Source organism: Poeciliopsis prolifica, unplaced genomic scaffold (genome assembly GCF_027474105.1).
Source record: "Poeciliopsis prolifica strain line A6 unplaced genomic scaffold, Auburn_PproV2 SCAFFOLD018, whole genome shotgun sequence".
NCBI classification, from domain to species: Eukaryota; Metazoa; Chordata; class Actinopteri; order Cyprinodontiformes; family Poeciliidae; genus Poeciliopsis; species Poeciliopsis prolifica.
In genome coordinates this window covers 9,815,633-9,841,135 of record NW_026562393.1, presented here as the reverse complement: position 1 = coordinate 9,841,135, position 25,503 = coordinate 9,815,633, and the positions used below count along the sequence as shown (strand labels likewise).

Sequence of the window (25,503 nt, the reverse complement as noted above, 5' to 3'; positions counted from 1 at the left end):
ACTCAGTTGTTTTGTGTTGGTCCATCGCAGAAAATGAAACACATTGTGGGAGAAATAAAGGATGAGAAAATGTTTCAAAGACTCTAAATTATTCCAATTTGACTTTACATCTAAAGTTAACGCTTCCAAAATCTTCCACTGGGTCTTCTGCAACTGCAATAAAAGCTGAATTTAATTTTAAGTATTTTATTATCCATCCTTCCCAGGAAAGATAAAACAAGTAGACGAAAGAAAATACACCTTCGTTGTTATTCTATTGTTAATTTATTTAAAAACATCATCTAATAATGCCATTTGTGCTTTGCTTCAATAAAGCAACATCAAATAAAAACAGTTCGTAGCTGGTGATCCTCACAGAAACCTCAGATTTTCTCCAGTTAAGGTTACAATCTACAGCTTCGTTTCAGATTCCTACATAAAAAATGTTCACATGCAACAAAGTCAGGAAAAACAAAACCAAAGTAAACTGCAGATAGTTCAAAAAAGGCAACTGCTCCCCATAAACAGGCATGTTTAACATCGAAGAAGAATTATTATCGTGAGATGTTGGTAATGCAGTTTCAGTAGCATCAACTCCCACAAACAGTTCATCAACACAAAAACCCAAACCCAGCTTTTCACCTCTTCTGACGCGGATTCACATCAACCCTTACTCTAATAAATAAGTTGTTCTATCAGGTAAGATATCGTTTTCAGATGGAGTTCGGCTCAATCCGAAGCGTTAGCGGCGACCAGAGGAAGCGCACAGCGCAGTGTGTGTGCGGCGGTTTGATCTCTGCAGGCTCAGAAACGGCGATAAGCAGTTTTTAAACATTTAAACACATTCACCAGTTTGCATCACATTTCCATCAATGTCACATGCTGGTCTGTCCTTCAGCACGCTGCAGGATTCCTGTAAGAAGTCTGCAGATACAATTCATGTGTACATACAGTAGAGCTGACTTTAACGTAACCGAAAAAAACAAAAAAATAAATGCAAACACACATGGAAAAAACATTTAAACAAACAGTAACCAGCAAAAATGAAGCCTGTTTTCAAAAATATCCAGTTATAAACTCTAAACCAAGAACCACAACAATGATTTAGACTTCCTTTGACCCTGTAATAATAATTTAAAAAAAAACTTTTTCCCTTTTTAGCCTGCGAACATGCAAACAGGCAGGCTAACACGAAGGATATTTTACACAGTTGTTCAATTTCAAATTCAAAAACTTGTTAATTTCTGAATTAGTAAGGGAAAACAAATATATTCACATTTTCATCTCACAATGACCAGAAAAACGGATTGCTTTGCATTTACATGCAGCGATATAATACAGTGCAGCTGTAAGTTGAATTGTTTTTACTTTTTTTTTTTTTACTCTCTAATTTGAGCGAAATGCTCTGGATTTAACTGGGCAGCTGAACGTGTGTGTGTGGCAATGATTTCATTAAACAACCAAGAACATTAACATGACCTTTTCATTTCTTGCCATCCCTCTTCCACAGACCGGTTCATGATTTCTCCATGTGACATTTTCACAAACTCATTCTTCCAAACATCCAACAGATGGAAAAAAAAAAAAAAGCAGCTCCTTTAGTCGTTGGAAGAATATGCTGTGTTGGATTAAATATTCCAGTTTTAAAGGAGTTTCTGAGGTGGCTGCGTTTAAATGATGTGATGGCTGGTGCTGTGTGACGTAACATTCGTTGAACAGTTGCTGCAGAAAGATTATTAATGATTAAAAGTCTTGATAAAAGTGTAACCGAATGCACTTCAGAGAACAGTGGATTAAATGCACTTAACTTTAGCCGCTTCACTGCTGATTGCATCTGGTCAGTTAATACAGGTGCATCTCAGTAAATGAGGAAATCATCGAAAAGTCGGATTGTTTCAGTAACTCGATTAAAAAGTCAAACTAAATGATGTTTTTCAAGTGTTTATGCCTGCTAATGTTGAGGATCTTGGCTTGTAACAAGATATCACTGTTTGAAATTAATTTATATTTCACTTTTTGAGCTAAATTACTGAAAGAAACAGACTTTACAAAGACACTGACTTATTGAGAGGCACTTTCTGTATTTCTGTACATGTGAACGATTTTGCAGCTGAATGCTTCAATAACTGAAACCAGAAACTGTACAGAACTGCTGACCTCAGTGGTACCGAGAGATTTAAACATATTTTTCTCAAGAAATATCAGAATATTTACACGTTGCGACCAGGACGCCATCTTTCAGCCTTCAGTCAGACATGAAAACATTAATTGACTCCCCAGATTGTGTGCATTCTTTACACTACAACTGAGACTTATGTACAGGAATTTGTTTTTGAAGACAAACTATGTTTTTATTTTTCTTATAGTCGATACTAGAGTGCACTAAAGACATTTTAGCAGCTTTTACATACAAGCAGAAAGAATCAACATAAAATTCTCCTGTTTGTCATTTCCTATGCAAAGGTAGCTTTCTTCTTTTCAGATTGCTGTTTTGATGTTATCGTTTTCTTTTTTCTTTTCTTTTTTACATACACACAATTAAAATTCTTGACCAGGTCAAAACATTTAAACTATGTTGGCAATGTTACCAAAAAATGTGGAGATTCCTGGAGGTACCTCTTCTGGCTGGAAAGAAAAGGAGGAAGACTGGCTTCAGGTCTCTTCCAGCTGACAGCGAAGAGTTAGCGGCCGATGCGTGAAGGCACTTCCTGGTAAAGCTTTCCGCAGACTAGCACCTGGGATTGTTTTGAAGTAACCAGTAGAAGCCCTTTGTGAAGGTGAGAGGTCTTAAAGGTTCCCCAGTCACAGAAGCATGAAGCTTAAGATGTATTGGAGGAGTTTATTCCGGTTGGCTTGAGGTCGAAAGGTGCTGCTGAGCTCCAGAACTGACTTTTTGTTTTCTTCTCTTTCCTTCAGGACCTAAAGAGTCGTCCAAACAGGAGATAAAAGTTACAGCTTCACTCTGATTTTTCTGAAGCCTGCAGAATAAACTGCGTACATTAAACATGCGCACCCCAAGCTCTTTGAATGTCTTCACCGTGTTCTTAACCAGATGGTGAGTTGCACTTTCACCTGAAAAAGAAAATAAGACAAAGTTAATCAAGCAAACAAAACAGAACTTAAATTGTAGGACTTCAAACTAGCGAGCTAATTAACTAACTAACTCACTCAACGATAACCTAACCTGGTTAACAAGCATTTAACTTAGCAACAACTCACAGGCGGAAGTGAGAGCGCTGCGCAACACAAATAACCACCCGGCTGGAACACAGTGCCTTAATTAATAAAACATAATTTAATGAAGATAAATTAAGTTTATTAGATTTTTCTGGAGGAACTTTAATAATCGAGGTACTCGAGTCATTCGAGGGTCGTTACAGAACAACAAGTAAGTATGACCAATAACAGAGAGCATTTCAATGGACAGAGAGCAGAGTATGTGTGCAGTCTTACCGTACGCAGCCACGCCTCTCTCTGTCCGTGTCAGCAGGTATTTGAAGAGCCTCAGGGTGAAGTCGGACTCGGACATAGGCTGACTCAAGCCGTGAACAAACACGGCAGCGCCGCTGTAGGCCTCCAGCACTGGACTGAGCATTCGCTGAAGGAAGGTGAAGAACTCCTGGTGCTCAGCTGACAGGCTCACCTGGTGCAGGAGAACAATAATCCTCTACACGGTTCTTGGAAGTCATTTTAAACGTTGAAACATTTTGAGCAGCTGCATGAGAGCAGACCTTCACGTAGCGATCTCGCTGCTCCTCCCCAAAGTCGCTGTCTTCGTCCTCTTCGTCGCTTCTCCAGGAGAGCGGCTCGGAGAACTTCTTAGGCCAGGGTTCCTCGGTTGGGCTGGAGTTCAGTTCCTCCTGGTCCTCCTGAAGCACAAAAACAAAATGAGAACTGGGGAAAAACTCTTCTATGCACCAAAAATCTGGAACAAACCTCCAGAAAACTGCAAAGATGATGAAACACTGAATCCCACCTGTTTAAATCTGCATTTGATTTGTAATAACTGGATCATATTTGATGAAAATAATCTAAGATTTACTGATTGTTGGTAACTGTATTATGTTTTTGTGATGTAAAGCGCTTGTTGTATTGTCATTTTTGTCCAACAGAAGAAAAGTTAAATCTATAAACTCACCTCAGCCACATAGAGGACACCATACTGGATGAGTCGGGCCACTGCATCGTTCAAAACCTGGTAAGTAGTCAGGCAGGGCTGCAGGATGGAGAAGAAAGTTGTTGTTGTAAAATAATAATAATAAGAAGAAGACAAATCCCCTGTGGCAGGACTCATACACTTTTCTCACAATAATTCAGGAACTTAGTCAAACTTTTCCAACAGATATGAGATGAAAACAAAACCAAAAATAAACCAAAGAAGACAGTGTCAAACAGTGAATAACCACTTTTATCATTAAGATCTTCTGATAGCGTTCTACATTCACCAAGAGGGACAAGTTAAATTAAAATATAACATTTTATGCTTGAAATGTCTCTTACACAGAAGGTTTCAGACATTTTCTTGATTTTAGCAAATAGAAATAACTTCAGTAATTCTAAAACAAGAGAAATTTGATCTGATTTAAATTCAGACAGTGAGAAAAAAAGCATATGTGACTTATTATCTTTAGATATCTGGATTTAGCTTTAAATAATGCTTTTCAAATGTAGGCCTTTCATCAAGTTTATTACAAAACCGTGCAGCTTGAATGTTAAGCATTTTCAAGGACTTTTTATATAAATCAAGCACTTTCCACACCCTGGAAACACCTAATTGCACCAGTACAAACCCTGCAGTAGGCAAAATAAGTTCTCACAATGCAAAAAGTAAAATTGTAACAGCAAGGTTTCCCCAAGAAAACTTGCTAAGCCTGTTGGTTGGGCGCTCGGCAGTCGTTCATCCAGTGGCCCGAAGTGTTTTTCAGTTAAAAAATGCTTAAAGTTGACAGAAAATTTTAAAATATCACTTGATAATCAATTGTAAAGTGTTAAAAAATGCAAATATTTTAAAAAGACTTGAATTAATAAGCAATTCTTAGTACAAGTAAAGCCTGGTGGCCCGCCAGGCTTATAATACACTGAGGGAAACTCTGAGCAATCAGATCTTTCTTAAATTGCAAAGTGCAATATTTCCAATAATGCAACCCATGTGCTGGACTTACTGGTCCCACCGCCACCTCATTGGTCAGGAAGTGGGAGAGACCTGCCGCCTTGTGGATGAGACGCTCCTGACTGAGCAGAAGGCTGCTGCAATCCTTGGGTCGCTGAGGAGACTCTGTGATGAGATCTCGCTGCAGTGACAGGACGCTGCAGGCTGGAAACAAAACAAGCATTTAGAAATCCTCCAAATATCTAAAGGCTGCAGCCGAGCGACACAAGCAGAAACGGCTGCGTCATCGTACCGATGATCGCGTCCGGAATGAAGACGTGGAAAAGGCCGTTGCTGTAAAAGTTGAGCTCGAAGAGCGCGGGTACGGTCTGACAGGCTGTGATGGTGAACTCTCCGTTGCGGTTGGCGCTGCTGGTCACGTTGATGCATTTTTCCAGGAGGTGGAGCGCACGCATGACCACATCCTCGGAGTCCCCTGAAAAACCCAGGTCGATGTCCCGGGACAGGATCTCCTCCTTCATGTTGAAGAAGTCCTCTACCAGCTTGGTCAAAACAACCCCCTAAAAAAGATAAATAAAACATTTTAAAAGACCTTTCTGTGATCAGTTGTTTTTAGATATTGTGCAGTTACACCAGAGAAGCTGCAGAGGGCAGGCATGTGCCACAAATACTGTTGGCAGAGGTAGAGATGAAAATTTAGGAGATGAAAACAACAAGTTTTGCTGGACAATAGCTGGTCCAAGTAATTATTGCTATAAATGATAAGATTATTATTTTGAGACTGTTTTCAAGTAACATATTGGTAGTAGCACAATAATGCAAGTTTGCTCTCTCAAAGACTTCACACTGAAACTGGTAGATTTTTTTAAATAGCCAAAGTAAAACACAACAACCAAAAAAGTAAATAAAATAAAAAGGAGACAAAAATACACACAACCAAAACCATAAATAAAATGGATTATGTAAACAAAATATTCATCATAAGAATGGAAATAATCAAGCTCAGTTTAATATTTAATCAATTGATTATTGCAACAGGGTTGTGAATAGTTTTGAAAAGCACAATACAGGAAAAAGGAAGAAATGATAAACACACACAGACAGAGATGAGAAACTCACCTGTCTGTGTCGGTACATAAGCAGACAGGCCACAATGTGAGTTGACATAATCGCTGATGATTTATTAGCAGCTGCAAGAGGGAAAAAAATACTGTTATGAGCAACAAACATCAGAAAATATAATACACAATCACATTTTTTAAAAAGTCTTCATGCAAAAACCTAAAATTTTACCAAGTATTATAGTCTAGTTTCTAGTGGAAATGTCTTAGTAAACTTGAATTAAGACAAAATGTATTTAAAAGTAACTTATCAGCAAGATATAGAAGCTTCTTTTAAGTAAATAATTCCTTAATATTTGGGAAAAATTGCTTGTATTATTGTCAGATTATTTCACTTGTGGTAAAATTATCTTGTTTTAAGTAAATTTATAATTATTTACTTAAAACAACCTTCTATATTTACATCTAAATCCTTATAAGTTGGTTTTGACTTATTGCAAGTGTAATAAGATATTTTCACAAGAAAATAGTTGGTAAGACTTGATAGTTTTGCAGTGTGAGCAAAAACAAATAGGAAGATAAAGGAAAAGACATTTTCAGACGCTTTTATTTCTATTTAATTCAATTTAATTAACTTGTCCTCATCAATTAATCAGAATACGTCTCAGTGTGGGGAAACCCTGCAGAGACAGTTTCTGAAGGAAGCACTGAGAAATGAAAAAGCCTCAGGCAGAAGCAGATTCACAGTCGGAGATAACCTGCCTCAACTGGTTGAGGAAGAAACAACCTGGAAGGTTAAATATTTGCTTCAAATATCCTGAATGTTAAGATCATCCAAGAGATTGTGTTCCCCTGAAAACGCATTAGAAAGATAAAAGATTATGTGCACTACCAAAGCACAGGTTACTAGAGTTCATCTCCAGCGTAGCAAACACAAAAACTGGCACTGCATTCTTCCAGCTTCTCTCCTCCCTCTCCCCCTATTGGCTGGAAACAACATGCCATCCAGCTGACTGCTCTGCAATTGGCTGAACAATAAATTACCAAAAAAAAGAGCTTGAGCGTGCATCTGAATGAGAAGAGGAGAGCCAGTCTCTGCAGTGTTACCCCAGGGCACAGCGCCCTGAGTGACGTGATCCTGATGGGCTGATGCTGCGCCACACAGTGCTGGATTTCAATTAGGATGAAAGATTGTGTTTCATTGGCGGACAGGTGCAGCTTTAACGAAGGGTGAAAATGAGAAATAGGAACAATGTGCTCCAATGTTTTCAATAAATGCTATGAGTGACTATAAATGCTATGAGTGACTAAGCTAAAGGCTGCAGTAGATTAACTGGAGTTTGTGAATTTCTTACTGAAGAGGATGTGCTTGGCCAGGTTGTTGATGACATGTCGTCTAAAGAGTTCGTCTGGGACTTCTCTCTCCGTCACTTCCTCTTCCTGCTCTTCAAACTGACCATCAGCCCTGGAGCAACAACAAACAGTCCAAGAAATTAGGATATTACAGAAACACAAAATCTTACCAACTATTTCTGGTCTAGTTTCTGGTGCAAATGTCTTAATACACTTGAAATAAGACAAAACTAACCTACAGGTAACTTTATAGCCAGACATAGAGAGTCGTTTTAAGTAAATAATTCCTGAAAATTTGTTCCACTGGCAGATTATTTAACTTATAACAAGACATTTTTCTCAAGTCAAAAGTAAATTTTTTAAAATAAATATTAAGGAATTATTTACTTAAAACAAGCCGCTATATCTTGCTAAAATGTTGCTTTTAAGTTACTTGGTCTTATTTAAGTCTAATAAGATATTTTTGTTTTTGCAATGTAATTTCATGCATACACTGTAACATACTTATTCAAGCAAGGTTTCCCTCAGAGTATTTATTATAAGCCTGGCGGGCCACCAGGCTTTATTTGTGACCCACCAGGCTTAGCATTGCTTATTGATTGAAGTTGTTTTAAAATGTTTGCATTTTATAAGGCTTTCTATTTAGTGTCCAGGTATCAATCTGCAATCTTTTAATAACACATAATTATCAAGCGATATTTTCAAATTTCCTGTCAACTTTAAACATTTTTTGACAAAAAAAAATGATGGGTCGTTGCATGAATGACTGTTCTGACATCCAACCACAGATATTTAAGTATAATAATAATAATAATACGACATAAACACTTTTTTTTCTCGCTGTTTGATGTTAAATCAGATCAAATTTCTCTTGTTTATGTCAGAATTACCCAAGTCATTTCTATTTGCTAAAATCAAGAAAACTTAGCAAAAGCATTTTTTTAAGACTTCTTGTAACTTTTAGGACATTACAAGCATTTATTTTTTGCATTTTAATTTATCTTGTCCCTCTTGTTGAATGTAGTATGCTATCACAAGATATTGCTAACAGTAATAAATTGTATATTAAAATGGTGAATCAGTGTGTTGTTGGAAAAGTTTCTTTGCAAAGAAAAGTAATTTTATTTGTTGTTTTGCTTATTTATTTTGGGTATTTAAAATGTCTTCCAGCTCCAGTGTTACATGTTCATTAGAGTTTAAAGTTTACTGACCTTTGAGAATGTGTTACCATTATATCACTTTAAAATGTTCTCTAAACAACAATAGTACCGTTTATCGCAACAACTTCTGGAACAATTTATCGTCCAGGAGAATGTGTTATAATGACAGGCTTAGTTGGGCATAAATGAATCAAATTATTGAGGAATCCTGATCAGAATTTATGTCTTAAACTGAACTTTACATTCAATTCAACTCCATAAAAGGTGACAGACTACGCTTTTTGTTACCTCCAATCTGTCCTAGAAAATGCATTTCAGATCTGAAATTCATGCCTTACAAACATTTTTTAAACACTGAATCTGTGTTTCACATTTCTTTGCTTCCTTTCTATCCAACCTCTTTGTCTGTCTCAACATGTCCCAACAAGCCTCACCGCTCGGTGAATAAAACAAACCTTTTGGTTTGCGACTGCTCACTTGTATTCACTCCACTTTTTTTTTAAGTGATATAAACTCTGAAAAAACAAACAGAGTTGGAGATTTTAGACATGCTAAGAGAGGCTGCAGCTGTCATAAGGAACATTCTGTACGGCCGTCTCTGTTTTACTAAGATGAACTGGAGCAACCTCTCCCAGCGGAAAGTCGAGGGCTCAGATCTCAGATGTTGGACGACAGACTGTGAGGGAGAAATTAGCTTTGGACATAAAGGCTGTCACATCTCAGGCGAAGGGACATCTGGTTTCTGCATTAACGACGGACAGATAAAAACACTGTGGATGAGGAAAAGCGCATTACTGTGCAGAAATGATGTATGGCATCAAGGCTTTTTCCAGGGACACCGGTGGGGGAACATGACGGCTCCTCTGGGTGTCCAGGTACTCCTAAATATAACAACAGGGACACAAAAGGCTTTAGGACTTTTAATTAATGACTGACGCGCTGAATCAAGATCTTAAAATACTTCATTAAAATGCTTAACAGTAAACATCGTTTATTTCAAGTGCCAAGAGTTTCTGCTTTGTCTAATGAGACCAATACGGTTTTAGAAAAACACGGTTCCAGTTAAAGTTTCTGCAGAGTTTTAGAAAACTCAACCTTTATATTTGTGATTATAGGAATGATTTTCTTTTTTCCTAGCATGCATCCCAACCTACTGATCAATGGAAAAATAAAATATGGGTCCTCATCCAGCCTTTTTAAAATAATTTTACAATTTTTTGGGCTATTGTTCAGACTGAAAATACTGGGAAGTTAGATGAGCAGCTATTTTTGTTTAAAAGAAGCTTTTTTCTTTAAAATAAATGTTTTTTAATCATAATCATATGATGATTATAATATTTTGACCTTATTTTCATAATATTATGACCTTAATCTGGTTCCCAGTAACATTACAAGGATTTTTTTTTTCAACACCGAGCAAAAATACTTAAATTAAAATTAGGATTTTTACTAAATATTGTTCCTGCATTAAAATAAATAATTTCAAGTATTTTGGACACATTTTCAAGAACAGTTGCAGCTCCATTGGTGCAGATTCACCTTTAGAGAGAAGGGCTGGTTGAAATCAACTCGAACACAACCGTAGTTTTTCCTCAGCATTCGAAAGACTCCACATGCTATTCCCCACCAACTCTCATTCTGCTTGGGTTTACCCTGAGGAACACAAAAAAACACATTTAAAAATTAACACATTAAAATCTGGATTGGGTAATCATAGATTAGAAATAATAATAATAAAAATACAGACAACAAACCAAAACATGGGTTAAGAAATACATTTAGCAAGAAAACATATTTTTCCCCTTTAAAAGAAATATAAATATGTATTGTTCTGTAAAAAGTTATGTTCTTTTATTTTGGGCAATAAAACCACTATTTTCCTTTTTAAGAAGCAACTTAAATATTTTCATCTTTTGATGCATTTCTAATATTGTATAAAATAAGCTGAAGTGGTTAAATGTAGAAGTTGCAAAATGTGCTGATCTTATTATCCAATTAAATAGTCACATAAATACATAAATATACAGCTCTGGAAAAAATTAATGGACCACTTAAAATGATCAGTTTCTCACATTTTACTCTTTATAGATGTTTGAGTAAAATGAACTTTGTTCTTTTATTCTATGAACTTCTGACAACATGTCTCTGAAATTCCAAGCAAAGATTTACTATTTATTTGCAGAAAACAACCAAAAAGATGCAGTGCTTACAGACCTCAAATAACGCAAAGAAAACAAGTTCATATTCATTTAGAAACAACAATACTAATGTTTTAACTCAGGAAGAGTTCAGAAATCAATATTTGGTGGAAAAACCAACAGGGTTTCAATGAGCTTCACTGCGGTGGCCTCTTATTTTTATCCACAGCTAAATAAACGTATGTTGCCAAAGTAAGGAACACAGGCATCGTCCAAGAGCTTACCAGCTGCTCACTGTTATAGTTGCCTTCAATAATGCGGTCATACGAGATGCCAACTGGCACGACCAGCACGTCTCCGATTGCCCCTGTGAGCACCGTGTCGACCACGATGGACAGCATGCCTGCGCGGGGTGGAAACGGCTTACCGCTGCGCGACCGCGTACCCTCCAGGAAGACCTCCAAAAACTGGTGCTGCTTCAATAACTCCTCTGTGTACTGCAGGAGATTAAAACAAAGAGTGCACATGTGAGAGGAGTGGGCCAAAGGTCGACAACAAAAAGCAACGTCCACCATTTAACACTTGAGGTGAAAATGTTTAGCACTGAATAACAGAAACCAATCCAGGGATGATGAGGAAGTGAGTGTAAACAAAGCGATGTAGGCTATGTTTGCACTGCAGCCTCATTTTTTTTTTCCCTTAATGCGACTTGTAGCTCCAGACAGTTTGAACAACATGTGTGAAATTTTGTTTCGACCCAGGCCACTTGGATATCCAATACTTAAGTGATTCAAATGTGACCTGAACCTGAACGACCAGGTTGCATTCATCCCACCGTGACGTCATTTATACTCGACAAACGTAACTATTCTGCGTCCTCATACACTTCAGCGGGAAGAACAACAACAAACTCCTAGGATAAGGATTAAGTTGTTAATGTCCTGGCTCTGGTCGGACAACAACTTCCAAATTGTAAACCATGCTCCACCGTTAGCATCAATGTTTACTTACGCAAACACTTCTTTTTTTACTGAGCGACCTTTATGTGTGACTTTATTGCGCCCTCTAGTGTGCATGCAGGACACTTTCAGGTTGTTTGCAGTTCACAGTGGAGATCACATCCAGGCCGCTTATATTTAGAAGTGTGAACAGCAAAAAAATAAAAAACTGATTTGACAAAAATCGGATTTGGGTCACTTCGGGCTGCAGCTTGAACGCCCTGAATGCAACCTTTTGACGCGGGGATGTTCAGGTCGCAGCTATGCAGCGTAACCATATCCCTCTGGGTTTAGCATACACACAGCTGTTCCTTAAGAAGAGAATTTGTTTCCTAAAATATAACATGGTTAAGGTCACAGAGTTCAAACTGCAAAGAGAAAGAACATCCAGGCTCTAAGGGAGTCATTTTGGTCTTCACTGCTTCTGCATTTCTCCCTGTGAAATCTGATGTTCTGCTTGACATTTCAAATGTTGTGGCAAACTTGGATAATGTTGTCAGTTCAATAAAAACAAAAACAAAAAAAACTGGGGCTTACCATTTTGAGTAGCTGCTTATGCAGATAACTCTTATCTAACAGAGGGCGTGTAGAGTCAGCTCGGCGGCACTTTTCAGACTTTTCAGTTTTAAAGCTTTATCAGCTAGATGTCAGCAGTTAAACAGAAACATCAAAATAATTTACAATGTGGTGCAAAAGTATTCTAAGTATACTTTCTTCTTCGACATTTGAAGTATTTAGCTGACAAAATACAAAAAAGCTCACTTTATTTTTTAAAATTTCTTAAAAGTGTTTAGAAAATAGTTATTTAAGGTTTTTTCTCCTTCACTGTGGAGCTCAAACAAGTTTTTTTTGTAGAAACCTACAAAGCTCTATTATCTGGCTGAACAAAAAAAGTTTCTCTATCAGGTTCTGGCTTAAATAGACTCTCTTATTTCCTTGAAAGCTTTTCATCCACACACAGAAACCCAAAACTTTCTACTTGTTTGAAAGGTGCTGAACCATAAAAGCTTTGAAACTTGCATTATGTGATGGTTTACACGTAAAACATGGAGGCCGATTTAACCACCTGAGCTAGCATGGACGTCTGCGGTCACAGAAGCTCGTAAACCGATCAGGAGATCTGAAAACGATTCCTTAAATTAAAAAGTCAGAAGATGCATAACTCGACCCAGAAGGTTTCACATGCCAGGATCAAATTTAACATCAGAGGAACATTTTACAATGTTGACTGTAAATTTGAATAACTTCTGATTAGACCTGTCACAATAAGCAACAAATCAATCAATAGCATAATACATTTTAACAAACTCAATCATTTCCATTTGAATGATTTATTGCATTTCTTTTTTTTTTCTTTTTCCACCAAAAACTGGTGTTTTGGTTTAAACTAGCCCTTTTTTGAGACTTTATTATTCTTTTTTTTTGTTATTTTTGTTGTTTTGTTTATTTATTTCAGATATTTAAAATGTATTCCAGTTGCAGTGCTAAATGTTTACTAAAAGTGAAAGTTTATTGGTCTTTTGAGAACGTGTTCTTGCATTATTATATCATAATTTATTGCAATAACATTTGTGCGCAATATATCATGCAAAAAAATTTGCTGAAGTGACATGTCTACTTCTAAATAAAAAGAAATTTTGCGCTGAAATAATGTACGAAAAGTGGAGAAGCATAAACATCAGCATCTCATTGTGTAAAAGGAAAAAAACGACTCACTGTGTGCAACAGCGACCTGTACAAAATGTCTTTCTTTCCTTGCCCTGGCTCCTCCATTCTCCGCCGGATGAAAAATCCACCGAGTTTACGAATCACAGTGCTGAAAAAAAGAGAAAAGACATGAATTTTGTCGGTATGTTAGGTCAAACTTAACACGAGGCTTTGCAGCTGTTTACTTGAGGATCGGGATGCTGAGATTGTTTCCAGCCGCGATGTGGGGCGCCTTGATGTTATGACAGAACAGAATCAGAGTGATGAGTAGGTAGTCGATGTGGGATTTGTGGACTGGGAGAAAGACCATGGGCACTTTTCGCTGCAAAGACCAAAAAAGAATGACTAAAGAAAAACTGTATCTATTTGCAGAAAACAATAAATTACAAACGACTACTGCATAAGTGGAACAGGGGGGTAATTTTTTCAAGCATTTTTCATCTCAAAATTGCTTCTGTAGACTCAGTTCACACAGTCCTTTAATAAAAGTACTGTAGCTTAAAATATAATTCTGATGAATGGACAGTGGACAAACAGAAATGAAGGCCTCAACCTTCATAGAGAAAGAAAGTCTGAAACTTTTCTGTAAAAAATTCTGTACATATATAGTTGGATGCAGTACTCTAATGTCCTCTGAAGCCCAATGATGAGGAAGAGTAAATATACACATCACTAAGTAAGTTGGACAGAAATTTAGCTGATGATGCTAACCTCTGAGGCAGCTTTCTTCACCATCTCCAGCTGTCCTTTGTGGATCTGGACGCTCCAAAAGAAGCCATTGAACAGCCTGAGGAGCACCCACCCCGTCAGCCTGGAAGGATAAAGTAAAGTAAAAATGGAGCAACAAGCCTCCTGTTTTTTTGTTTTTTTCATTTTTTTAAAACAGAATGATCCTCAAACCTGATGAACCATGGGGAAACGTTGGCCACCATCGTTTGAAGGACGGCTCTGGCTTTCTGCTTCACTTTACTGACCGGCTGGCTGACCGCAGCGTCCGACTCTGCTGCAACATTCGCAATGGCAGACGCCACCCTGCAGATTATAAACACAAATCCCCAAAACATCTAAAATCAAAAACATCTAGTGTCTCTTTGTTCTCTTATACATTTTGCGTTCACAGCTGTTACGCTGACTTTCCGTGAGCAACAATCGGTGTAGCAAATTGTCGTTTTACTCTCTGATTTTGGGGTGTCAAACTCTTTCATTATGGGCCAAATCCAAAATCTGAACATTCTTAAAGGGACGTTTGCGCCAGAATGTATTGCTAAAATGAATTAAATTGTGAAAATATCAATAAATAGCCATTCCTCCAAGATTTTGTGATTGTTTTGGTATTTTTTGCGTTCAAAATTACAGATTTTGTGATGCTAATTTAGAAATGTGTGTAAGGATTTTTTACAATATCGGCAGAAGTGTATGATGTTGAAAGTGGCTTTGAATTAGTGGCTGTATTGGTCATGGACTGTAACCTGACAACAGGTAAGGCTAAGGCAGCAGTCACTTAAACCCAATGTTTTTGGCAAATCTTGAGAAAATTTGCAACAAAAATCTGGAAAAATTGTGATTTTGTAGATTTGTGAAACATTAGAGGGACTTTTTGATTTAATTAAGAGTCTAAAGGGCCAGATTTGGTTCGCGCGCCTCGAGTTTGACACTTGTGCTTTAAGTCCTAAACAGAGCAGCGACAATCCAGCCAAATTTGCAGTACCGCATTCTCGCCACACTTTGCGCCACCTGAAAAATTCCAACAGATTTGCGCTTTCCAGCCAATATTAAGTTATTACGGTAATTTCACCCCCACCGCAGCAGGGAGTGAAATTAATCTGATGGGAAACTCCTTTAATTGACGGTAATTTGCAAAAATAACATTGGAAGTTCCAGTTGTTATGGATAAATGGGCAAATATGTGTCCTCACAAGACATTTAAAGAACTGCGTACAATTAAAATTTTGACCCCCACCTGCTGTTGTTCAGCACATTGTCGACCACGTTCCTGGGGAACATGTCCTTGTTGATGTCTCTCTCCATAACAAATAGCGCATAGCTGAGTCTGCGTGCCAACCAGCCGCGCTGTCTGCAGCATCAAACAAAGACAGACCAAAAACACAAGGCATCATTCTTTTTCCCCTCGTAAAATTGCTGAAAATACACGCAGGGATATCCTGGTGATTTAACATTAGCAGAAACAATCAATAACTGGCACCCAGCTTTGTCAGCAAATACAATAGCTTTAGTGATAACCAATTTTTTCCAGTGTATCATGTGTTCACCCACAGAATAAAACAAACATTACCAATATATTTATTTAAGACTAACAGAGGTCTATGTTGACCTACTACAAAGGTTTTCATTTTTGGGCCAAATCAAGATCATGAATGCTCTTAAAGGGCCTGTTGTGCCACAAACTGTTACAATATCAATGAATTATTAAAATCAAATAATATTATTGAACATCTTTTCAGTTCCTCCAGGATTTTGTGATACATTTTGTGATTTTTTGCAATACAATTCCAAGTATTTGTGGTACTAATTAATAAATATTTGCTATATTTGTACTTATTTATGACGGTAAATGTGACTTTTTATTACTCGCTGTATAGATACTGAACTATAATCACATTAATCAATAAATCAATTAATCGCATGATAAATTAAAAAAAACTCAATAATTTCCATTGACATCATTTATTTCTTTTTTTTCTCTTTCTACCAAAAACTGGATCATAAGTCTTCAGTTTTGCCCTTTTTTGAAGGACAATTTGTTTACAAAGACTTCAAAATTCATTTTATTTATTTTTAATATCTAAAATGTCTTCCCGTTCCACTGTTAAATGTTCATTCAAATTTAAAGTTTACTGATCTCTTCCCATTATAGTACTTAAAAATGACAATAAAATTTGTCATTGTGACAAAAAGTGTAAGTTGTTTGAGATTTTAGCTTAACTTTTTAAGTTCTCCCTTCTTAGGTGGCTGCATGTGTGCAGTGTCACTTGACAAACACGTTAAATAATTTATAAATCGACCTTTCCACTGTGTCACAGATCAGGCCATTTGACCTGAAGCCATTCATTATACACACCTGGTTTAGGGGCACAGCACCTGCCTGACATGTTCTAATTATATTATTTATAGGAGAAGCATCTCAAAAACATCCGACGCCAACAGATTGAGACTTGAGTTTGTTCTTTTTGAGGGTACTGGGCAGCTAAGTCAGAGTGCAGCTCTGACTTTGCTAACGAGTAGAAGAAAGAGATTGCCTTCCGTTTACCTCGTGTTGGTCTCGTTGATATAGATGATGTTACGAAGGCCCAGAGATGGAATGCTGGGGTTGAACAATTGTTCCTGCAAAGAAGAAATAAGATCTAGCAATTTTTATTCCTTTTAGTTGGTTGAATTGATCTTATAGTCTTGCAAAAACATTTATACGCTTCAAGTTTTTTTTTGTTACATTATGATTACAAACATAAATGTATCCATGTATCTTTTTGCATAAAATCGTTAAATATTGTGGTCGGTAGTATTATTTTCTAGCAGCAGTGTTTTATTACACCTTGTCTCTAATCATCTGACAGCCTTTCGTGTAGCTACATTTAGCTGCATCCTTCTCATACATTTGCTGAACAAAAGCATGATGCTGCCAACACCATCTCTCTCTGTGCCATTTATAAGTTGTGAATGTTTATGACTGCTGTCATAAAGTGTCATTTGGTAAATAATGGCACTTCTAATGCGTAGTTGCATTAAAAGTTTATTTAAAAGTGTCCACTTTGCAATACTCTGTAAATTGTGACACTTTCAATGTGAAGTTGACAATTTAATGGACTTTTAATGCAACTTAGTGTCATTATTTACCAAATGACATTTTATAACACAGTCGAAAGCATTCATAAAGACTCCTTCAGCTACATGTTCAGGTGTTATGTCATGCTAAAGATAGTGTCATGTCAGTCGTAAGCACACCCCATCAAAATAAGTGTTAATTAAATTACATTTTATTAAAACCTCATTGAATGGTTAACATTTATCCCCTCATGTCTGACCTACAGTTGCAGGAGGAATGTCACCCATTTCTATGCAAATATTCAATGTGATACATTGAAAAAAAAAAGAAACAGGGAAATGTCAAGGTGAGTCAGTGACACAGCAGTTATTAACATCAGGAATTTTAATGATTTTATTGCTGAGAAAGGGAAACTGAATACCTATCATTCTCTCTATAATTCACCATTAGAAAACATAAGGTGTTAGAGCAGGAGTGTCAAACTCATTTTGCTTTTAGGGCAAATCCAAAATCTGAACATTCTTAAAGGGACGTTTGCACCAGAATGAATTGCTAAAACCAATTAAACTGTAAAAATATCAATAAATAGCCATTCCTCCAAGATTGTTGTTGTTTGTGATTGTTTTAGTGGTTTTTTGCATTCAAAATTACAGATTTTGTGATGCTAATTTAAGGATTTTTACTGCAGAAGTGTATGATGTTGAAAGTGGGTTTTTATTAGTGGCTGTATTGGTCATGGACTGTAACCCGACACCAGATAAGGCTAAGGCAGAAGTCACTTCAACACAATGTTTTTGGCAAATCTTGAGAAAATTTTTTGATTTTGTGAGAATCAAGAAATCATACAAGGACTTATTGATATAATTTGGAGTCTAAAGGGCCACATAAAAAAAACGACTGCGTGCCAGATTTGGCCCCCGGGCCTTGAGTTTGACACACGTGAATTAGAGTCTAGAAAAGAAAAACTCCAGAAGGAGAGGGTCTTTACCCAGCTCTGAGGTGTACAGGAGTGACAGCATCGGCCCACAAATGGCCGCTTTCTATTCAGCAGGCCCTCCTTCCACGTCCTGGCACAAGAGCGCAGGACTGACGGACTGGTGCTGCGGTCCTTGAAACACAGCCACAGAAAACTCAAGTTAGGATGAAAGCACAACACATTAAAAAAAGACTTCAAAAGGAGCACACTTACAACATTTGGACTAATTTGTAGCTGTGGTTCCATACAGAGGAACAGTTAATTTGCAAGTTTGACTTACAGGGTCTTCGTTGGGATTTTTCCAGCGGTTGCTCCACTGCTCTCCATTGCTGACCGGCAGCAGCAAGCCGTCGGACACCTCCATCTTCGCTGCAGGCCCCTTACAGATCACACGCACCAGATGCTGGCAAGCTGGGGAGATTTTACAAACATCAACCTTGAGAATATCCTACCCATTCTGTGAAGAAGAGTCTGTATGTTCCCTCAACTCGGGGCAAATTCACCTCCAAATAAAACCTGATTTCATTTCCTGCCTAAATGTTTTCACACTTAAGTCTCGTTGACTTTTTTGTTTTCATATTGCAGGAATTTGTCTTGAACACAACATCAATTAAATTATGTGCACACAAAAATCTGAGCCTCTATTCGACATTTTTATCAACTAAATTACCTAACATGGATGTGTTTTTAAATGTCCCAATGCCTTGCAAAACTATTTGTACAACCGCAACATTCCCACATTTTGTTATGTCACAACGATGCCTGTCACGTTAACAAATTCTTTGTTCCAAAAGTTATTGCGATAAATGATAATATTGTTGTTTTGAGACCATTTTTAAGTAATATAATGGTAATAAAATAATAATGCAAAATTCATTCTTGAAGATATATAATCTTTAAATTATAATGAACATTTTACACTGGAACTCAAAGACATTTTGAATATACAAAATAAACAAAAAAAATAACTGTTTATTTTGAAGTCTTGGTAAACAAAATTGTCCTTCAAAAAAACAGGGCTAGTTGAGACCGAAGCACCAAACTGAAGATTTTTATAATCCAATTTTTGGTTGAAAGAAAGAAAAAAAAAGAGATAAATGATAAATCAGGCAAATGGAAATTATTGAGTTCGTTTTAATTTACAATGTGATTAATTGATTATTGTGACAGGCCTAGTTACAGCTGCTTAAAATTCAGTTAATTTTCGAAAGGGTCTTCAATAATTTGAGAAATTTGATGAGAAGCCTGCGACAGACTGGAGACCTGTCCAGGGTGAACCCGCCTCTCGCCCAGAACGTTAGCTAGAGATAGGCACCATCATCCCTGCTGACCCCACTAGGGTGTTAGAAAATGGATGGATGGATGATGAGAAGACAAATGGATGATTTACAGAAAAATCATGCTACTGTTGGATTTCTTCCAGGATATTCTGAGTTCCAGAAAAATGATTCAAAATTTAATTTAAAAGTTTATCCATACCTGAGATATCCAACAGAGTGTGATGCAACAGGAAACGGTTTCATAATAAATTATGTTTTCATTCTGACTAATCAAAAAACAACTTGTCCCAGCAAGCTAAGAGAGCACACAGGTAAGGCAAAGTAAGCAGGGATCCAACAAAGGTACAATGGGAACTAGGTCAGTGAGTCACTTTATGAATGAATGTAAAGCTACTAAATATCATATAGTATATGTGTCAGAGGTGGGATAAACTGTGTCTATTTAAGACTGTCCAGATTAACAGCACTCTGAGCTGCAGTCCCTTTAAGGCGCTGTGATCCTGGTAAGTGATGCAAATGCAGATAAGGGAAACTGGATTTTCAAACAGGCTAGTGACTGAGAGTAGCCCTGCAGATGGGGTGAGTTCACTGGGCAACAAGCTAAAGAATCCGGAGGGATTAGGTAACAAGTAAAAGCAGTCAAAATGAAGAATTAAGAGTTTCAATACAAAAGCAGGCTTGATATAACCAAAAAGACCTTTCTTATGTGAATCATAAGAAAGGTGGAAAATTAAACTTTAAAACAGCAGAGAATACCTAATTAAACTAGATTCATCTTAAAGCAAGAACATGCAGACAGGAGCACATATTGTAAATACAGTGTATGCACGCCACTGGGTTAATCCGTCCCTCACTGTCTGTAATAACCAGGTCAAACAGGAGAGGTCTTTGTGACAGATGGGCAGTGCAGACAACAATAGCACAAACCAAGCTAGCCTCACCGCACTGTGATTTCGCCTCTCCAGACAGAAAACTCAAGTAAGCGCAGTTATTTAAACGTGTCCTCAGCAGTTACTGCTCTCACAATCTGTAGCTCTGTGCAAGGCATGCTGCTGCTGCTGAGCTTCAAGGGGGAAATCCTTAAACAGCTTAATCAGGCAAAGTCTAAACATTAACTTATCAGTAAGACCAATAAAAATGAGGCTGCGTCCATCATAATGACTGGAATGTAAATTCAGAGGCGTCATGTAACCGAGTCAACAGCGTAGTGTGAACCGGTATTGTGCCTTTGACAATCCACGAGCTGCACCGGCTGCTATCTCCTCCCCAGCATTGGGATTGTGGATGCTAGCATCAAGGTTAGCTACAACAAAACATGCTAGCGAGAACAACCCCCCCAAAGACTTACCTTAATTATTCTCTTGCGCTGAGTCATATTTAAAAAATTAAGATCGCTGAAAAAACACAAACCGGCATGCCGCTGGGCGTTATACCAACCGGAGGAGTCGTTCACACGCTTAAACTGAGAGGAGCGGACAGCGCAGCGTTGACGGGAAGGGACGTATGACAAGAGGCGAGCGCACACCACTCGGTAGCCGTTTTAGGAGCAGTCATGCACTAGCGCCGGCTGCCGCTAGGGGTCAGTGCTGTGCCAGCTCAAAAAAATTGCACTTACAGTCGAAAACTGATTTTTACGTACTGTCTAAAATAAAATATTAATATTTTCTCATTGTCTGACACAGTGAGACAGGTAATATTTGGATACCAGACCAAATATTGTTTCGTTACCAAGCTTGTTTCTATGGCCATTGCTGTCTACAATAACTCTTCAATTAAACGAGTTACAATAACGCTTAATACCCATTTGGGATCAATAAAGTATTTTTGAATTGAATTTAAAATGACAGAAAGATAAAAATATTTAGATATTAAAAAAACCTTTTTCAAATTTAAAAGTTTACAAACATTTCTTAATTTTTGATCATTGATCATTACCAAAGACATACCAAAGCCATGTGACTTATGTTTTCTTCCATGAGCTCCTCATGTTTGCTAGTATTTTGACTTACTCTTCCTGAAAGAACACAATGGTTATGGGGATATTTATGTATTTTTCACTTTTTGCATTGATGTTACTTTTATGTATCTATTGTTATTGTCTTTATTGTTCGACTGCAGCCTTGTCCCTGCTTCTTAGAGAAATTCCTCCTTTGGGAGACTTATTAATTATCTTATCTTATCTTAACTGGTGGAGCTAAATCATATTTAAAAGCTACTTTTCTCACCTTCTCAGTTCTGTCCACAAATTGAGATCAGGGTTTGTGATACCCACGCCAAAATATTCACCTTGTTAAGCAATGTTAAACTATTATGCTATTTGGTCCTTCTGTTTTTTCACAGATGTTCTTTTACAAATATCTTAGACATTTACATGACAGCAAGGATTATATTATGACTAGATGACCTCCATATACTAGTTAAGTGTTACATGTAGCCAAAGGGTTGTGCCAGATTCTATTTAGAGGTTTACAAGTATACAAATATAGGACACATATGTCACATTTTTAAATGTGAACTGTTGTGAAAAAGTTAATTATTTTACTTCAACTTTACGGCTATCCACTACTTTGTATTGGTCTACCACTGAAAATCCCAATGACTTAATGAAGATTGTGAACACTTTCACGTACTCAGAAAGGCACTTTATCAACAAGACCATATTTACATTAACTTTATATTTCAAAATTATTCAGAAAGTATAGTTTAGTAATATAAAACCTAAACTATTTTTACAGTATCATGAATAGATTGAAGTGTCACTTCAGAAAGTCCTCTACGCCTTCTAGTGGTTGGATTAGCAAACTGCATGTTTTTGGACCGTACCACTGTATCCATTGAAAAGTAATGGAATACGCTCAGCATAAGGTAGATTAACATACTAAATTAAATATCTCCAGAATATTAAAATGAATTTTAGCCCAGTATTACATAATTTATTCCATTTTTTATTTTATTGTAAAAAAACTAGACAGTCAAAGTGAACTAGTCACCCATCTGCTTTCTAAAATGGTACAATCTCCTCTGGTTCTATTTCCTCCGTGTCTGTCAAGCTATCGGTAGCCATGAGGTAAGGCAAATATTTATTTACCTACTTGCTGGCTTTTATCTTTATCGTGGTAAACAAAAATGGTGTTGGTTTTGACATTTAAACTTACACACTCGACTCTAGCTCTTGCTCACTTTCGGTGAACGTGTTAATTTCACACAGAAAGCCGCTTTCGGCCTGTGTTGGAAAGCTAGCTATGCTAACATGTAACCAGACATGTCTGAACGTGAATCCACTGCGTGGCTGCGAATTAGCAACACGTCGCTCTGACTATTTATTATTAATGTCTGCCATATGAACAGAAAACTTCATTTTCTTCGGATTGTCAAAACCTCATTGTGGTTTTCATATTTGAGTTTACAACTATTAGCAACCATAAAGTAGTTTTTATTTATAAAATTCATTAGCTTAGTTAACGTTGGTTTACTTGTCACATTGATTTCCCCAGTTCTAAATGTATAAGGTACCATTGACCTAAAACCAATTGGTGACAATCTAAGATATTGATAGGTCAAAGTGATTTAAACTGAAAATAGTTTAAATCGATTTATTTTAAATATAGCCTACCTAGTTATTTTACAGCTCTCGCTTAATGGGAAGAGTAGTTGTCTTGTCAAGTTCCCTACTGATCTGTGTACCTATCCATTCATCAGCATCTCATATTCATTCATCCATTCACCAATTTCTGTCCTTCTAATTTATATAAACATTTGTATCATTACAAATGTTTATATAAATGGATGAGACAAATGAGTATCCTGGAGTAAAAGCACTGAGTGGTCTGAATACTTGAGTATTTTGAGTGTGAAACTTGTCTGAATCTTATTTATCCACCTAATAATTTTTGGTTATTTTTGTACATACAGCATGCTCAGGCTCCAGAAGCGTCTGGCCTCCAGCGTTTTGCGCTGTGGGAAGAAGAAGGTGTGGCTGGATCCCAATGAAACCAATGAGATCGCCAATGCAAACTCCCGTGAGTTCAGAATAAAGTGTGAAGCATGTGGTGTTGTCTGTGATGTGCTGCACTTGTCTTATTACTCTGCGATTGTGTTGCAGGGCAGCAAATCCGAAAACTGGTGAAGGATGGCTTGATTATCAGGAAGCCAGTCACCGTTCACTCCCGTGCGCGCTGCCGCAAGAATACCCTTGCACGCCGCAAAGGACGTCACATGGGCTACGGTGAGTCATTATAAATAAAAATTACTCTCTTACCATGTGAAAGTAGCTGAAAGTGAATTTGACATAATCTATATTTTATTGACTGTGACTTCCAAAAGTAGTATTAATTCCTGAGCTTTTAGACATACTGCCAAACATGAATGTATTATTTGGGGGGATTTTATGTCAAAACACAACAGGACATGAGTGCAAAGTGGTAGGAAATTTATACAAGACGTGGATCTGTGTATAGGCCTGTCACAATAACCAATAAATTATTAAAACGTACGATAAATTAAAACAAACTTAGATTTATGATTTATTTTTCTTTCTCTCTTTCTACCAAAAACAATGTTGTTTACAGAGATGTGAAAATTAATTTTATTTGTTGTTTTATTTTGGATATTTAAAATGTCTTCCAGTTCTAGTGTTAAATGTTCATTAAAATAAAAGATTTACTGAACTTTGAGAATGTGTTCTTGTGTTTTAACCATTACCATTATATCACTTAAAAATGATATTATCGTTTATTACAGTAAAATCTGGAACAATTTAACAAATCTTTTCATGACACTCCTAGTTGTGTAGTTGTGACAAGAATTGAACTTTTTTTTTTGGCCAACATGAAAGTAGGGAGCAAATATGTACAGTTCTTTTGAAGTATGTGGCAGTGATATGACAAAATGGAAAACGCCGAAGGTGATGGCTGTTCAGACATGGATTGTAAATGCTGGGTTATAGATAAATTTAAGATTTAACGGTCACTGTGTGCATGCAGATTGTAGGTCTACTTGTTAGCATTTCCAAATGAGCTTTACATTTCATTATGCTTTCCTTCCCAGGTAAACGAAAGGGTACAGCCAACGCTCGTATGCCAGAAAAGCTGACATGGATGAGACGTATGAGAATCCTGCGCCGTCTTCTTCGCCGCTACCGGGAGTCAAAGAAAATTGACAGGCACATGTATGTGGGAATCTCCGTTAATGTGGTGAATAAACTTGTGTTTCACTTCCTTTTACTATGAGTGCCTCTCTCTATATCAGGTACCACAGTCTCTATCTGAGAGCTAAAGGTAACGTCTTCAAAAACAAGCGTATCCTAATGGAGCACATCCACAAGCTGAAGGCTGATAAGGCTCGCAAGAAGCTTCTGGCGTAAGTTTTGTCATCGTTTTTTTTTTTTTTTTTTTCGATTCAACTACCTGAGGTTTTGTTGCTGAAATTAATTTCTCTCGTTCATCCGTGCAGCGACCAGGCTGAGGCGCGCCGCACCAAGACAAAGGAGGCCCGCAAGCGCAGGGAGGAGCGTCTCCAGGCAAAGAAGGAAGAGTTCATCAAGAACTTGTCAAAGGAAGAGGAGACAACAAAGAAGTAAATGCAACATGTAAAAAAATCTGTCAGGTTCAGCTTTTGTTGTTAATAATAAAATTCTATGAAATCAATCATCTGCTTTTATTGTAAATATTAATTTCTGGGGGAAAAACAGAATTGTGAAGATTTTTGCTCACTAAACAAGTCAAGAAAATATGGGTGTGTATCCACTTTAGGCCAACAGGTGGCAGTAGAGCACCACATCCTGTCACAATGGACTCCTCAATGTTTAGTTCAGTGTGGTCAGATATGCCTAAATGCAATTACCTGCATGATTTATTTCTAAAACTGGCTGTGCAAGGTGGCAGGTTTGGTTTCTGAAGCATGAAGATGCTCTACAAATCAAATTATCAATTAATGCAATTTGGTAACATAATATGTAAGTA

General features: G+C 37.2%; 2 protein-coding genes across 4 annotated transcripts; one reads left to right on the top strand and one right to left on the bottom strand.

Moving 5' to 3' along the window:
- Positions 1-245: 245 nt before the first annotated feature.
- On the bottom strand, positions 246-21,068 carry gpam (glycerol-3-phosphate acyltransferase, mitochondrial). 2 transcript variants are annotated; one of them, XR_008606759.1, is made up of 22 exons: positions 20,892-21,068; positions 18,544-18,674; positions 18,276-18,395; positions 16,775-16,848; positions 15,467-15,580; positions 14,407-14,538; positions 14,218-14,317; positions 13,692-13,828; positions 13,516-13,615; positions 11,086-11,298; positions 10,203-10,316; positions 9,459-9,544; positions 7,506-7,615; positions 6,209-6,279; positions 5,382-5,649; positions 5,142-5,293; positions 4,118-4,195; positions 3,711-3,848; positions 3,433-3,622; positions 2,993-3,051; positions 2,596-2,898; positions 246-1,701 (listed from the first exon to the last, which is right to left on the bottom strand). XR_008606759.1 is itself a non-coding variant. In XM_055042759.1 (21 exons), the coding sequence occupies exons 2-21, from the start codon at positions 18,625-18,627 to the stop codon at positions 2,782-2,784; spliced, it is 2,457 nt and encodes an 818-aa protein (XP_054898734.1). In that variant the 5' UTR covers positions 18,628-18,674; positions 20,892-21,068; the 3' UTR covers positions 246-2,781. The 2 variants fall into 2 exon arrangements, 1 of the variants encoding a protein (XP_054898734.1); XM_055042759.1 differs by having other exon boundaries at positions 246-2,898.
- LOC129368012 (60S ribosomal protein L19) lies at positions 20,500-25,188 on the top strand. 2 transcript variants are annotated; one of them, XM_055042763.1, is made up of 6 exons: positions 20,500-20,521; positions 23,456-23,562; positions 23,646-23,768; positions 24,590-24,710; positions 24,791-24,901; positions 24,995-25,188. In XM_055042763.1, the coding sequence occupies exons 2-6, from the start codon at positions 23,457-23,459 to the stop codon at positions 25,119-25,121; spliced, it is 588 nt and encodes a 195-aa protein (XP_054898738.1). In that variant the 5' UTR covers positions 20,500-20,521; position 23,456; the 3' UTR covers positions 25,122-25,188. The 2 variants fall into 2 exon arrangements, with proteins under 2 accessions (XP_054898738.1, XP_054898737.1); XM_055042762.1 differs by lacking the exon at positions 20,500-20,521 and adding an exon at positions 22,539-22,610.
- The last annotated feature ends 315 nt before the right edge of the window (positions 25,189-25,503 follow it).

Coding starts and splice junctions, on each gene's coding strand:
- gpam (XM_055042759.1), bottom strand. CDS start 18,627: ATGGAGGTGTCCGACGGCTTGCTGCTGCCGGTCAGCAATGGAGAGCAG. Junction 16,849..18,275: donor CCTGTACACCTCAGAGCTGG/GTAAAGACCCTC, acceptor TCTTCTTTGCAG/GAACAATTGTTCAACCCCAG. Junction 4,196..5,141: donor ATGAGGTGGCGGTGGGACCA/GTAAGTCCAGCA, acceptor TCCATCCTGCAG/CCCTGCCTGACTACTTACCA.
- LOC129368012 (XM_055042762.1), top strand. Junction 23,563..23,645: donor GATCGCCAATGCAAACTCCC/GTGAGTTCAGAA, acceptor ATTGTGTTGCAG/GGCAGCAAATCCGAAAACTG. Junction 23,769..24,589: donor AGGACGTCACATGGGCTACG/GTGAGTCATTAT, acceptor TTTCCTTCCCAG/GTAAACGAAAGGGTACAGCC.